This window comes from Erythrolamprus reginae, chromosome 1 (assembly GCF_031021105.1).
Source record: "Erythrolamprus reginae isolate rEryReg1 chromosome 1, rEryReg1.hap1, whole genome shotgun sequence".
Taxonomy (NCBI): domain Eukaryota; kingdom Metazoa; phylum Chordata; class Lepidosauria; order Squamata; family Dipsadidae; genus Erythrolamprus; species Erythrolamprus reginae.
Window position 1 is genome coordinate 333,990,605 of NC_091950.1, and position 16,632 is coordinate 334,007,236.

The 16,632-nt window shown below is 40.7% G+C and overlaps 1 protein-coding gene across 1 annotated transcript in view; it reads left to right on the top strand.

The window, feature by feature from the left end:
• Positions 1–16,632, top strand: part of PGBD5 (piggyBac transposable element derived 5) — a 119,127-nt gene that overhangs the window by 52,240 nt on the left and 50,255 nt on the right. Inside the window, exon 2 of the mRNA XM_070733941.1 lies at positions 13,645–14,072. Within this exon, the coding sequence (XP_070590042.1) occupies positions 13,645–14,072 (428 nt within the window). The remainder of the gene's footprint in view (positions 1–13,644; positions 14,073–16,632) is intronic.

The following is a 16,632-nucleotide window of genomic DNA, read 5'->3' on the forward strand; positions in this document are numbered from 1 at the left end:
ACATGGGCAAGGGGGAGGTGTTTTAGTTCCCCCATGCCTGACGGCAAAGGTGGGTCTTAAGGAGTTTACGAAAGGCAGGGAGGGTGGGGGCAATCCTAATCTCAGGGGGGAGCTGGTTCCAGAGGGTCGGGGCCCCCACAGAGAAGGCTCTTCCCCTGGGTCCCGCCAGACGACATTGTTTAGTCGACGGGACCCGGAGAAGGCCAACTCTGTGGGACCTAACCGGTCGCTGGGATTTGTGCGGCAGAAGGCGGTCCCGAAGATATTCTGGTCCGGTGCCATGAAGGGCTTTATAGGTCATAACCAACACTTTGTCCAATACACAATGTGGGTTATAGAGGATATACTCGTAGTAGAATTTATCAAAGAAAAAATAGAAGAGAAGATATAGGAATAAGATATATCAATGAAAGAATAGAAGAAAAGATATAGGAATAGAAGAAAAGTTATATGAGACATAGGAGAGACAGTAGGACAGGGGACGAAAAGCACACTAGTGCACTTATACACGCCCCTTACTGACCTCTTAGGAATCTGGAAAGGTCAACCGTGGATAGTCTAAGGGTAAAATGTTGGGGGATGACACTACAGAGTCCGGTAATGAGTTTCACGCTTCAACAACTCTATTACTAAAGTCGTATTTTTTACAGTCAAATTTGGAGTGGTTAATATTACGTTTGAATCTGTTGTGTGCTCTTGTGTTGTTGTGGTTGAAGCTGAAGTAGTCATTGACAGGCAGGACGTTGCAGCATATGATCTTGTGGGCAATACTTAGATCATGTTTAAGGCGTCATAGTTCTAAGCTTTTACAGACCCAGGATTGTAAGTTTAGTTTTGTAGAATATTCTATTTCGAGTGGAGGAGTGAAGGGCTCTTCTGGTGAAGTACCTTTGGACATTTTCGAGGGTGTTAATGTCCGAGATGAGGTATGGGTTCCAAACAGATGAGCGGTATTTGAGGATGGGTCTGGCGAACGTTTTGTAAGCTCTGGTAAGTAGTGTGAAATTGCCAAGGCAGAAGCTACGTAAGATTAGGTTAACAACTCTTGAAGCCTTCTTGGTGATGTTGTTTCAGTGGGCTTTGGCACTTAGGTGTATGTTAGCAGAACAATAACTCTAGTTTGTTGTATCCCCTTTTCCATATTTCTGTTTTTTAAAAAAAGGTGGTTAAGATGGTAACATCATTATGGTCAACTATTGGTTTCAACTGGCATATTTGTTCAGTGTTCTTTTTTACAAAACGATTGCGCAAAGACTTGAATCATGACTGCATACACAAAAATATTGCCTGATAAATGTATTATTACCTTTTCCTGTCTTCCATTAAACTCTTTTGCTTATAGGACTAGGAATTCCCTGGTCAACTATAGGTGAATCACAACTTTTAGACTCTCTTCTTCTATTTGGATACCTCTATTGGGCTTTTGCCCACTTGGGAAAAGCAGTAGAACCTATAATTGATGGGGTTTCAAGTACATTTTAGAACTTTTTTCTTCGATGGTACATTGCCCATAGGACAACTTCAATTAGATGATTATTCTCTTAATTCTACTGTACTATATTGCCCATTTAGCTTTAAGGATCTTGAGGATTTCTCAGTTTATTGTCTACAATTATAATCACATTATCTGCCTGTTTATTTTAGAAATATTCTGTACTTACTTAGCTTAAAATTCAATGTGAAATGATGTTTTTAATTATTAGTGAATGAAGTGGTTACCAAACGGAACAGCCTAATGGACTATCAAATGCCCATTAACCACAATGACAGTTTTCCTTCTAGCACCCATCAGTTTTTATGGGGCAACAACTACAGTTACTATAGGGAGATTAGAATATAGCCAAGTGAATCCTTAGCATATCATGCATAGCCAGAGGTGACATACAAATTCCTCCCCTTCCAGTTCTGTGGGCGTGGCTTGGTGAGCATGGCTTCATGGGGAGTCATGTGACTGGGGTGGCCAACTTGGCTTCACTGATGGCAATGTGGTATGGTACCATCCCACCCAGCCATGCCCACAGAACGGACAGAAAAGTTTGGTCAAGCCTTCTATTTATTTTTAAGTCTTCTAGTGTTCTAGACTTCTTCTCACCCCCTTCTCCTTTTTGCTCTGTGTGTATGAGCCTGAGAAGTGAGTGGGAAGGGAGGGGCCAATTAGTGATGCAATTTACCGGTTGTCCAAACTGTGCATAATCGCCGCCACCAGTTCTATAGAACCTGTCTGAACTTGCTGAATATCATCTGATGCATACTTTCTACTGATGGCCTTAACCTCACATTTAACAATACAGTGTTCCCTCGATTTTCGCGGGTTCGAACTTCGCGGAAAGTCTACACCACGGTTTTTCAAAAATATTAATTAAAAAATACTTCACAGGTTTTTTCCCTATACCACGGTTTTTCCCACCCGATGACGTCATATGTCATCGCCAAACCTTCGTCTGCTTTTAATAAATATTTTTTTTAATAAACTTTAATAAATAAACATGGTGAGTAATAATCTGACTGGTTGCTAAGGGAATGGAAAATTGTAATCTAGGGGTTTAAAGTGTTAAGGGAAGGCTTGGGATACTGTTCATAGCCAAAAATAGTGTATTTACTTCCGCATCTCTACTTCGCGGAAATGCGACTTTTGCAGGCGGTCTCGGAACGCATCCCCCGCGAAAAGCGAGGGAACACTGTATAGGATTTCAATTGCTGAAATTTCTCTAAATAAGAGTGATGATCCCTTTGAAGAATTCATTAGACTGAGGGAAGTAGGGAAGAGAGGAGAGAGAAGGAGAAAGAATGTAAAGAAAAGGGAGGGAGGTAGAAAGGGAGAGGGGAGTGTTTTTGTATGGTGTGGGGGAAACAGATGAGCAGGCCTATAATTTTACATGTACTACATGTACAGGGTGCGTTCCAAAAGTAATGCAATTGAATTTCCCGCGCCGTTCCTATTGGTCAGAGAGGGACCAAAGCAATTGGAGTAGGTGGGGGGGACACTAAGCTTTGCCACAAAACTGGTCTCAGTGCTCTCCAAGCTGTGGAAGCGGCAGGACGTCAGTTATTGTAAACCTCTGCACGCTGACAGTGTCACGAAAAGACCAATCGAGCGGAAATTTCAAGTGAACTTTTGCAACGTATAGAAATTGAACCTGATTATTTGGACAATGTCATCACTGGTGATGAAACCTGGGTTTTTTAATATAACCCAGAAACAAAACACCAAAGCTCTGAGTGGTACACTGACCAGTCCCCCAAGCCCAAAAAGGCAAAAATGAGCAAATCAAAAGTGAAAACAATGCTCACTGTCTTTTTCAACAGTAAAGGAGTGGTCCATAAGGAGTTTGTTCCTCAAGGACAGACAGTTAGCGCTGCCTACTATGTGGATGTGCAGGAAAGACTCTGAAAAAGGGTCATCAGGATGGGAAAATACATCTCCGCAACCTGGCAATTCCATCACGACACTGCACCTTTCCACAACGTGCTACGAGTCCGCAAGTTCCTGGCCAAACACGAGGTGGCAACGCTGCCCCACCCCCCCTATATCCCGATGTCACCCCAGCAGACTTCTTTTTGTTCCTTCGGATTAAGGCACCCTGAAAGGAACCCGTTTCTCATCCATAGAAGAGATCCAATGAGCCGTGATGAAGACCTTGCGAGAGGTCCCCAAAGAGGCCTTCTAGAGCACACATCGGTCATGGCAGAGTCACTGGAAAAAATGTATAGAGGCCCAAAGACAATACTTTGAAGAATTTTAAGTGTTTGTGCAAATCTGTTCAATAAATTACTTTTTAAAAATAAATAATTGCATTACTTTATATTATTATGTTTATGTTATTATGTATCATTATTATGTTTATTTGTTAGATAATAATATAAAAACAATGTATGTTAAAACTTGATAAGATGTTATGGTATATTTGTTGATATGTATGTGGGAGAGTTAAAAAATAGAAAAACCTTTTTCCGGGGGAAAAAAAAAGAATTCATTAGACTGTAGATCCCAGAAAACCTAAAAATGGGCTTTTGTTTTCTTAAGCTTCTTGTATTTAATCCATTAGTGCTCTGTGACACAAGAGAAAGAAGAGATTAAAAGCTTTTTTGAGGAAATAGAAGACAGTTAAAAGGGTGAATGAATATATGTGCTCTGAAATTCTGTGAATGGAAAACTTTCTGAGATTCTGGATACAATCCAAGAAAAATGGTTTTATTCTCATTTTGGAGACTCAGTGTAAACATTGATTTAGGTATTGACTGTAAAAATGGACTACATGTTTGCAATAATATTGCACCAGTTGATGTTTCCAATCCGGAAATTGTAAACTCTGCCTAAATCCTGCTGAAACGGATGAGAATTTAACTCCTTCTCTTTTTAATCTTGAATGGATGATTTTTTCCTTTCACCAGATTATGTTTCTGTCTGAGGGTCTTTATTGTTCTTTTCAGTAATATGCTAGGGATTTTCTTCTAAAAAGAAAAAGGCAACAATGCAAAGAAAAATGAGGGATGGGAAAAAAGCTAAATGTAAGTTGATTTACATCTAACATCTTTTATTTTATTAATTACATTTAATTAATCAAATTGAAGTTAGAAGTTTCACTGTCAAGTCCATAATAGTTTTTTTGTGGCAGTAAAATTATAATTTAGCTAAAGCGGGACATCATTGCCGGGGGGGGGGGCACGGAGGAAGATGGACAACTTTGTGTGTGTGTGTGTGTGTGTGTTTGTGGAAAAATACCTTTAGGACAGTGTCCTGGCCTGGATGGTGCAGGGCCGCTTGCTGAGGAGGGTGGCAGCTTCGGTGGCATTCGTGAGCAAGAGGGCCGTGCGGGCGAGGGGCATCTTCTTTGAGGAGGCGGGGGAAAGGGGAAAGTCACATAGGGTTTCTCGTGTTCGCTCATGCTGTCTTTTCCCTCAACCCCGGCGGCTTTAAAGGCGTGGTTCTTCCAGGTCCAGATGGTGCAGAGTCACTTGCCGAGGAGGGTGGCGGCTTCGGCGGCGTCCACAGGGAGTCTCAGGGCCCCTGTGTGGATGAGCAGGAGGGCTGGGCAGGTGAGGGGCATCTTCTTGAGGAGACAGGGAGACAAGCAGGAGGGCTGGGCAGATGAGGGGCATCTTCTTTGAGGAGGCGGGGAGAAAGGGGAAAGTCGCATGGGATTTCTTGCATTCCCTCACACCATCTTTTTCCTCAACCTCGGCGGCTTTAAAGGCGTGTGGGGACTTCCAACTCCCAGAGTTCCCCATAGTACTTTTAGAAAACTTAAGAAATTTTAGAAGTAACTTTATTGTCACTTTGAATGCACACTAAATTGCCGTACGTTATATTCTCGAAAGCTAAGGTGACCAGACATCCCATTTTTTAAAAATTGGGACTTTTTAAAAACACCGCGCGATGTGGGAAAAATTGCTCAAAAGCAGGACTGTCCCACCAAAAGCAGGGCATCTGGTCACCTTAAGTAAAATGGAAAAGATTTACCATCAGCTTTTTGGATGTTTCTTCTTCCCAGGCTAACCTGGGAAGCCCTTCTGATCCAGCCCCAAAATCTGCTTCTCTGGATGAGGCCAGCCAGGTGCTGTTATTGTGTTAATACTACTAACCCATCTCTGTAATTCATTCCCCCTTCCATTATATTGAAAATTACAATTTTGGCAAGTTTGCTTTCCCTCAACATACTTGCCCAGGTTAAATTGGGAATCCAAAATCGTGTTGAACCCTCCCAAATTAGTTTCACCCACATGAGGTGAAAAATGTGTCTCTTTATGTCTGTTTGTCTATATGTCTGTCTGTTTGTCTTTCTTTTCAGATATTTGGGTAGATTTTCATTGCTATTTCTAGGATTGTCACTGAAAATGAGGGTAATTTTTATTAATGTATTTAAAGAACTAGGACTCCTGGGTGCTTCTATAATCTGCAGATCAATGGTTTTATTAGCATGGGAAAGAGGATAAATTTATGTAAATGGAAAGAAATTTATGTTCCTGATATTAAGGAATAGATTCAAAATACGAGACTATTATCTAGTTTTTGAAAAGTCTTTGTGTTCTTCACAAATGAGATACTGAAGCAATATCGTCTAGATTTAATAAAAAAGCTAAGGACTGAATTAATTTTACATGTCACCAATTTTACAATGAAGGTGATTTGGATATTTTTTTTCCTTTTAATCAAGAGCTGCTTCTTCTTCTTCTTCTTCTCCTCCTCCTCCTCCTCCTCCTCCTTCTCCTCCTCCTCCTCCTCCTCCCTTCAATCGTCTTGCATTGGCTGCCGATCAGTCTCCAGTCACAATTCAAAGTGTTGGTCATGACCTTTAAAGCCCTACATGGCATTGGACCAGAGTACCTCCGGAACTGCCTGCTACCGCACGAATCCCAGCGACTGATAAGGTCCCACAGAGTTGGCCTTCTCTGGGTCCCATCAACTAAACAATGTCGTTTGGCGGGCCCCAGGAGAAGAGCTTTCTCTGTGGTGGCCCCAGCCCTCTGGAACCAACTCTCCCCGGAGATTAGAACTGCCCCCACCCTCCCTGTCTTTCGTAAACTACTCAAGATTCACTTATACCGCCAGGCATGGGAGAGTTGAGACACCTTTCCCCCAGGCCTTTTTTATACTTTGTTTTATGTTTGGTATGAATGTGCTGTTTAGTTTTTAAAATAATGATAGGGTTTTATATGTTTTTTAATATTAGATTTGCTCTACTACTATATTGTTTTTATTACTGTTGTGAGTCGCCCCGAGTCTTCGGAGAGGGGCGGCATACAAATCTAATAAATAATAATAATAATAATAATAATAATAATAATAATAATAATCCTCATAATATATTCAGCCACCCCCCTTTTTAACATATAATACTATTCCCCCAACCCCAGAATTGTGATTTTTTTATATTTTACAATAGGAAAAAAATTAAAAGGCTGCAGATTTGTTTTTCATAAACATAGATTAACTGAGTAAGTAGCAAGGAATTTGTGAAATAATCTGCTTGGAAGACTCACATTTGCAAAACTAAACCGGGCAGCATTGAATTTATTGTTTTTTTATGCTATGTGAGTATGTAGCTTTCTAAACTGCCTATAATGCATTGCATTCAGTTCATTTGGTAAACTGAATGGGCCAATTGCTCCCCCCCCCCAAAATCAATTTGCCTCTGCAGACTGGAACTAGCAAGACTACAGCAATGAGACTCTTGTTTATCAGATCCGGAATGCAGCATTAAAAATACATTGATATTAAATTCTTGTCATGTCTCTCCCTAAATTCTGATACTGACTTCATAGTGAGCGAACTATACACACACAAACACACACACACTGACTTCATAGTGAGTGAACTACACACACACAAACACATACACACGTGTATTCAAGTTTTCTTTTTATAAGAAAAAGGATTTTCTTATTGTGTAGTTTCCTTGTTCAATGGTTTAAACATATAGCTTTCGTTGCATGTTTTTTCCCCCAAGTTCAGCCAAAAGAAATCTGAAAATTGGAGGCCTCGGGAGGGAGCATATGTGGGTTTCTAATTTTAGAGATACAGTAGTACCTCTAGATACGAGCTGCTCCACGTGCGAGTATTCCAAGTTACGAGCCGCGACGCGAGCGAAATTTCTGTTCGACACCCGAGCTCCAATTCGGGATACGAGCCAAGCTTCCACTAGATGGCGCAAGAATCTCCTTGCTTCCGGTTATCTCGGTGCGAAAAACAAAGTCTAAAGGCATTCGTTCAAGATTCGAGTTGATCGACTTACGAGCTCGGGTCTGGAATGAATTAAACTCATATGTCGAGGTACCGCTGTATTTCATAGAACCATGGTGTTTGATCTGACAATACTATCTCAAGTATACTTCATGGAATAAAGTTTTGTTTTCTCCCAGCTTCATGGCAGCTATCTTAGACTTTCTCTTCTCCTTGGCGTGGCTGAGAGGGAAAAGAATCCCCAGGTCAAGCAGGAGAGCTGCAACTCTCTGAGACCTTACAGGGCATCCCTCTTTACTTCACTGCCCCTCCAAGGCAATTTTGGCTCCTTTAGGAGCCCACCAATGGGGAGAACCTGGCTTGGGAGCATGGAGACCCACTCTCCACGTCCCATCTCGTTGCGAGAAGTCACCACTCCTATTTTAGCGAAGGGGAAAAAATTGAGAGGATGACAAGATATTGTTGCAAGTTTGACCACTCCTGTTTTAGATTGTATTGCCCCTTGATGGTTTAAGCTGTATGTATGTGCAAATCTGCAGTAGCTGTCCTCTTATTTTTTCCATAAATAATCACGATCAAGTATCAGCTGTGCCTGTCCTTTCAGGTAGACAGAGACAAACCACTGGGGAAGACAGATGAGAAGGCACCACTGTTACTGGCCTGTTTGTTAGTGCTGTGGCAAAACAGAGAAAATGAAAGATGCTACAACATTGTGAATTGTAATTTCAAACCAAACCCCCCACTTCAAAACTTCATCCAGACCTGATGCCTGGGTTGGTAATAAATGTGAAAAGGATTTTAGGATTAGAGTTGATCTACAAGTTGGCTGTGAGTCAGCAGTTTGACGGTGCTGCTAAGAAGACAAATACCATTTTGTGCTGCATCAATCAAAGCATTGTTAAAGTTCCACTCTATTCTGTATTGGTTGGACTTCTAGGAGGAACTAGAAATTCAAGTTTCTTCTAGGAGGAACTTGAAAACATAGCTGTGGCGCAAATAAGAACTACCATCATAATCATTTCTCAGAGAAGAATGGCATTTCGTTGAGCTATTAAAAATACATTTAAATAAAAATGGGGAAAATAATTTTATGCTTCCCATTACCAAATTGTATTTTCATGTTTTAATAAATATTAGTTCTTTTTCAATATACTGTATAGAACTTGTGTAACTTGTGGCCCTCCAGATGTTGTTGAGCTACAGATCCCAGTAACATCATTCATTGATTAGTGCAGTGTTTCCCAACCTTGGCCACTTGAAGATATTTGGACTTCAACTCCCAGAATTCCCCAGCCAGCATTTGCTGGCTGGGGAATTCTGGGAGTTGAAGTCCAAATATCTTCAAGTGGCCAAGGTTGGGAAACACTGGATTAGTGGTTGTGATGACAAATGTTAAAGTCTGTAGTTCAGCAACATCTGCAGCGCCAATTCTCCTACCCACACACTCCCATTCTCAAGTAAAGAAACTGAATTTATTTCACAATAAGTAATAATAATAATAATAATAATAATAATAATAATAATAATAATAATTTATTAGATTTGTATGCTGCCCCTCTCCGCAGACTCGGGGCAGCTGTAAGCTAAATTGTAAGTGATATAAAGCTTTCAAGTGCATACAAAAAAATAGAACAGAGTTAGAAGAGATCTTGGAGTTCTTCTAGTCCAACTTTAGAAGACCTCCAAGGTGGGATAGACAACAAAACTTCCAGGTGGATTGGCAACTGGCTGACCAATCGCATCCAGCGAGTAGTCCTAAATGGGTCCATGTCCACAGGGAAAAAAGTCAGTAGTAGGGTACCACAAGGATCAGTACCTAGGCCGAATACTTTTTAATATGTTCATTAATGACTTAGAAATTTGCAGACGAAACCAAGCTGGCGGGAGTGGCCAACACCCCAGAGGATAGGCTTAGGATACAGAGGGATCTAGACAGACTAGTGCGATGGGCCCAAACAAACAAAATGAAGTTCATTGCAGAGAAAAGTAGGATCCTACACCGAGGTAAGAAAAAACCAAAACACACATACAAATTGGGGAAAAACACTCGCAACAGCAGTGAATGTGGGAGAGATCTTGGAGTCTTAGTGGACAACAAACTAAACATGAGCAGGGACAGCTAAAAAAACCAACGCAATCTTAATCTGCATAAATAGCGGAATAAACTCCAAGACAAGGAAGGTGCTAATACCACTCTATAATGCCCTAGTTAGACCACACCTAGAGTACTGCGTTCAGTTTTGGTCACCACACTACAAAATAGACATTGATACTCTAGAAAAAGTGCAGAAGGGAGCAACCAGAATAGAATAGAATAGAATTCTTTATTGGTCAAGTGTGATTAGACACACAAGGAATTTGTCTTGGTGCATATGCTCTCAGTGTACATAAAAGAAAATATAGATTAGTCAAGAATCATTTGGTACAAAACAATGATTGTCATAGGGGTCAAATAAGCAATGAAGAAACAATCAATATTAATAAAATTCTTAGGATACAAGCAACATGTTACAGTCATACAGTCCTAAGTGGGAGGGAAAGGGTGACAGGAATGATGAGGAAAAGTTAGTAGAAATAGAAGTACAGACTTAGTAAAAAGTTTGACAGTGTTGAGGGAATTATTTGTTTAGTAGAGTGATGGCGTTCGGGGGAAAACTGTTCTTGGGTCTAGTTGTCTTTGTGTGCAGTGCTCTGTAGTGACATTTTGAGGGTAGGAGTTGAAACAATTTGGGTCCAGGATGTGAGGGGTCAGTAAATATTTTCACTGCCCTCTTTTTGACCCGTGCAGTATACAGGTCTTCAATGGAAGTAGGTTGGCAGCAATTGTGTTTTTCTGTAGTTCTGATTATCCTCTGAAGTTTGTGCTGGTCTTGTTGGGTTGCAGAACCAAACCAGACAGTTATAGAGGTGCAGATGACAGACTCAATTATTCCTCTGTAGAACTGTATAAGCAGCTCCTTGGGCAGTTTGAGTTTCCTGAGTTTGTGCAGAAAGAACATTCTTTGTTGTGCTTTTTTGATGATGTTTTTGATGTTAGGTAACCATTGGTCTTGAGATATGATAGAACCTAGAAATTTGAAGGTCTTTACTGTTGATACTGTGTTGTCTAGTATTGTGAGAGGTGGAAGGATAGAAGGGTTTCTCCTAAAGTCTACCACCATTTTTATGGTTTTGAGTGTGTTCCGATCACACCACAAGGTTTAGTTGTTCAACCTTCCATCTGTATGCAGATTCATCATTGTCTCAAATGAGTCAAATCACTTGTATTGTCTGAAAACTTCAGTAGTTTAACAGATGGATCGTTTGAGATGTAGTCATTGGTGTATAGAGAGAAGAGAAGTGGTGATAAAGGGACTAGAAACTAGAACATAGCAGGAAAAGTTGCAGGAATTGGGCATGGATAGTCTAGCAAAGAGGAGGTCCAGGGTGGACATGATAACAGTCTACAAATACTTGAGAGGCTGCCACAGGGAGGACATAAAGAGAGCCAGATAAAGAGCAATGGTTGGAAGCTGTCCAAGCAGAGACTCAACCTGGAAATAAGAAGGAACTTTCTGACTGTGAGAGCAATCAACCAGTGCCCGCAGAGATGGTGAACGCTCCAATACTAATGACCTTCAAGAAAAGACTGGACTGCTATTGGACCAGCAGAGGGTTGGACTAGATGACCTGCAAAGTCTTTTCCAACTCTAATAATGAATGAATGAATGAATGAACGAACAAACCCCCCACTCAGGCAGGAAACCTTATACCATTTCAGACAAATAGTGCCCAATCTAATCAACAGATAGAGAGTTTTAAGAAGATATTGTTTCTCCCTTGAAAGAAAAAGGACTGTGTTGTTTCATGAGACAACTTAAGGGTTTGTTTCATTTGATGTTTCTTCAAAGCTTCTTATGGACCTCAGAAAGATAATGTTGAAATGACCTAATGGTATTAGGAAGAAAGATAATGAGTCCAGAAGTCTTTGGAATCCAGACTTAATGTATTGCTTTGCTTAAAGTGAAATGTGTAAAAATCACTGATGCCTAAATAAGCCAGTTTAATAAACTGCCTTATGATCAGATTATAGTTGCCTAGAAAAATGTAGAATTAATAAGGGAACCGAGTGAACATTTTCACTCTCATATTAAGTTTGATTTCACTAAGCTGACAGCTTGACTCTGCTTTTTTCACATTTTTCATCAGGCTTCTCTTACTTCAATCTAATCTGTTCAAAACTGATTAGAGATGCTTATCTAATGATCTCATATTATCCTTTCTCTCAAAGTATAAAGGAAGTCTATGAAAGAGCTCAGTAAGATATCTTTATTAACATCTCATGTATATCTTTCCAATAATATAACCCTACGGTTTTTATTTTTAAGCAAGGCAGCCATATTGTGTAATAAAAGTATGAAAGTCAGCCCGTATTTTAGTGAGAATCTCGTTGGAAATAATGAACAGATGTGACATTAGATAATATTTTTTCAAGTTATAAATTGAAATTTAAATAATTCATTGTTTATAAATGAGACTTACGGGCACTTTTCTCATTTGGGATCTTCAACAAGGCAAGCAGCATTTCAGCTAAATATAGAAGAAAGTCAAAGAACAGGAAAGTTCTTTCACTAGAAACTCTGGAATTTAAAAAAAAATCTATACTGTCCCCTTGATTTCTTTCCTTCTTTGAATCAGTTCAAAAATATACCATTGGATAAGAGATTCTGGTTACTTTTACTCAAAAAAATACATTAAGTGCAAATACATTAGTAGTTTATAGAACTACTGATAGATTATTTTGTGAAATATTATCTTATACATGTCAATAAGCTATTTCCAATTTAATGACGATGTCCTTTTATATTTTTCATCATTCTTATTTATACTTCATAGAAATACCTGTTAGATCACAGCTAAATGCATTTTTAATAAAATCGGTTCAATATTTATCTAATTAGAAAGGAGACTTTCTCTTAAAAGAGATAATTTGACCAAAAAATTACTACATGAACACTTCTGATTAAATTAGTTTTGATTATCAGTAGCACTTCCTTCCTACAGTAGAAGTGCAGTAATAATTAGGCAGATGTTTTGAATCTTGACAGTAGACATGAACTGCCTTAACCTCTTAACAATGAGTACAGTATATCATATATATTCTCTGCTTATCTCATATATCATATATATTCTCTCCCTCCCATCTACAGTGATACCTCGTCTTACAAATGCCTCGTCATACAAACTTTTCAATATACAAACCCGGGGTTTAAGGTTTTTTTGCCTCTTCTTACAAACTATTTTCACCTTACAAACCCACCGCCGCCACTGGGATGCCCTGTCTCCGGACTTCCGTTGCCAGAGAAGCACCCGTTTTTGCTGGGATTCCCCTGAGGCTCCCCTCCATGGGAAACCCCACCTCCGGACTTCCGTTGCCAGAGAAGCACCCGTTTTTGCAATGCTGGGATTCCCCTTCAGCATCGCAAAAACACAGAAGTCCGGAGGTGGGGTTTCCCATGGAGGGGAGCCTCAGGAGAATCCCAGCAGCGCAAAAACGGGCGCTTCGGCTGGCAAAAGGGGTGAATTTTGGGCTTGCACACATTAATCACTTTTCCATTGATTCCTATGGGAAACATTGTTTCATCTTACAAATGTTTCACCTTAAGAACCTCTTCCCGGAACCAATTAAGTTTGTAAGACAAGGTATCACTGTACTTCTCTTCTTTTTTTACTTTCTATCTTTATATATATTACCTAATTCTCTCCCATATGTATTGTATATTGGAAAAAGAATAAAAATAAATAAATAAAGTATAATATGACTCTGAGCACCAATTAAAAAACAAACTATAGAAAATGGTGCTTCATTGAGTGAGATGGACAAAGTAGCCTAATTACATTGTTTCAGGCTTCTGCTTCTTTGCAAATATTCTGAAATGTTTGGAAAAATGAGCTTCATTTCTACATTTCTTTTTCCCTTTTAGGTCCAACTCGCAAAATGCCACCCACTTCCAGTGCCATGGACTTCTTCCAACTCTTTGTTCCTGATAATGTGCTAAAGAACATGGTGATTCAAACCAACATGTACGCCAAGAAATACCAGGAACGGTTTGGCAGCGATGAAGCTTGGATGGATGTCACCCTGATAGAAATCAAGGCCTTCCTTGCTTATATGATATCTACAAGCACTCACCACTGTGAGTCCGTCCTCGGCATCTGGAGTAGTGGTTTCTATAGCAACAAGAGCATCGCATTAATCATGACTCAGGCAAGATTTGAGAAGATTCTTAAATATTTCCATATTGTGGCCTTTCGTTCGAGTCAGACTACACACGGCCTCTATAAAATCCAGCCCTTCCTGGACTCTCTGCAAAATAGCTTTGACTCTGCTTTCAAGCCTTCCCAGACACAGGTGAGGTTTGATTTCTGGGTTGTGGGAAATCTTACTCCTTTCTTGCACTAAAAACCCTAAAACGTACGATGAATCAGCAAGAAAACCTAATATATAAAGGAAGAGCACTTGAATGCACAATTAAAATGGAGCACCTGGGAAAGCATTTGTATGTTTTGTTTCTCAAGGGCACATCTAAACATTTTCAGGGCAATCAAAACCAGGCTTTAAGGTGCCTTTATGGTTCTATTAGGGGACTGGAGGCTAAAACATATGAAGAATGGTTGCAGGGCATGGCTACTTTAATGAAAAGAAGGACCAGGGAAGACATGATAGCAGTCTTTCAGTATCTTAGGCGTTGCCACAAAGAAGAAGGAGTCAACCTATTCTCCAAAGCACCTGAGGCTAGAACAAGAAGCAATGGGTGGAAACTAAACAAGGAGAGAAGTAACTTAGAATTAAGGAGAAATTTCCTGATAGATAGAACGGTTGATCAGTGGAACAGCTTGCCTCCAGAAGTTGTGGATGCCCCAACACTGGACGTTTTTAAGCAGATGTTGAATAACCATCTGTCTGAAGTATTGTAGGGTTGCCTGCCTAAGCAGGGGGTTGGACTAGAAGACCTCCAAGGTCCCTTCCAACTTTGTTGCTGTTGTTACTAATTTTGACTTCTGTGCCACCCAATCCCAATGGGACTCAGGGCTGCTAACAACAATATAAAAATAGAATACAGTAATAAAAAGAAATCAATTATTAATTACAAAACAATAAAAACCACATTTTAAAAACCACAAAACAAGTAGTGCAATCAAAACACACACATGCATACCACTCAACAACATTCGGCTATGACAGATGTAAGTGTTCACGGCTCCCAGGCCTGTCAGCAAAACCAGGTCTTCACAGCCTTTCGGAAGGCCAGTAGGGTGGGACAAGTATGAACATCAGGGGGGGGAGTTGAATCCATAGAGCCGGGGCAGCCACAGAAAAGACCCTCCCCACGGTTCCGCCAACCTGCATTGCTTAATCGATGGGACTTGGAGAGGGCCAACCCTGTGTGATCTTATTGGTCTCTGGGAGGTATTTGGCAAGAGATGGTCCCGTAAATAATCTGGTCCTAAGCCATGTAGGGCTTTATAGATAATAGCCAGGACCTTGAATTGTCATTTGAATGAGATCCACCTTCCCTTGAGCCATGTTCAGCAATGAAATGACATGGGTGAGGAGGAGATGTTTCCATTGTGGAGAGATGTCTCAGCAGCACAGAAACTTCTGCTGAGTCTTTCCAGGGACCCTACAGTGTAGGTGTGAGTGATGTGGTTACATTGAAATAGTGGCCTCTGAGTTCCAGCCATCTGCTTAAACACAGCCAGTGGCCTGGAAAACCCCACAGTGGCTCCTTCTGTTCTCTGAGTCTTCTTAAACAGAGTTGAGGAATGAATTTGACAGCTGAGCATCCCCTAGAGCAGTGTTTTTCTTCAGAAGAAAAGGATTTAGGGGTAGTGATTTCTGACGGTCTCAAAATGGGTGAACAGTGCAGTCAGGCAGTAGGGAAAGCAAGTAGGATGCTTGGCTGCATAGCTAGAGGTATAACAAGCAGGAAGAGGGAGATTATGATCCCGCTATGTAGACTGCTGGTGAGACCACATTTGGAATACTGGGTTCAGTTCTGGAGACCTCACCTACAAAAAGATATTGACAAAATTGAACGGGTCCAAAGACGGGCTACAAGAATGGTGGAAGGTCTTAAGCATAAAACGTATCAGGAAAGGCTTCATGAACTCAATCTGTGTAGTCTGGAGGACAGAAGGAAAAGGGGGGACATGATCGAAACATTTAAATATGTCAAAGGGTTAAATAAGGTCCAGGAGGGAAGTGTTTCTAATAGGAAAGTGAACACAAGAACAAGGGGACACAATCTGAAGTTAGTTGGGGGAAAGATCAAATCAACATGAGAAAATATTATTTTACTGAAAGAGTAGTAGATCCTTGGAACAAACTTCCAGCAGACATGGTAGATAAATCCACAGTAACTGAATTTAAACATGCCTGGGATAAACATATATCCATCCTAAGATAAAATACAGACTAGATGGACCATGAGGTCTTTTTCTGCCGTCAGACTTCTATGTTTCTATGTTTCTATGTTTTTCAACCAGTGTGCCGCAGCACACTAGTGTGCCGTGACACATGGTCAGGTGTGCTGTGGGGAAATTAAACATGACTCCCCAAACTACGGCCCGTGTGCTGGATATGGCCCGCATAGGCCATTTATCCGGCCCGCCGCCAGCTACCTCCATCCAAACATAAACATTCCCCTCACAATCCCTCCAGCTTTCAGTGACAGGAAGAGTGGAGGCACAAGGAACGCTCACTGACCAATCACCTTCTAGAATTCTTCCCGACCATTAACGATGAACCAATAGCAGGCTGCCTCTCATCCACACCCAGGAAGGTCCCTGCTTGGGCTACCGCACACTTGTCATTGTGTGGCTGTGCCGGATAGTTGAATCTGCCCGTGGTCCCAATTTCTAATCCTGGTCAGGACTGGAGGTAAATGTTGCCACCACTAGATGAAGCC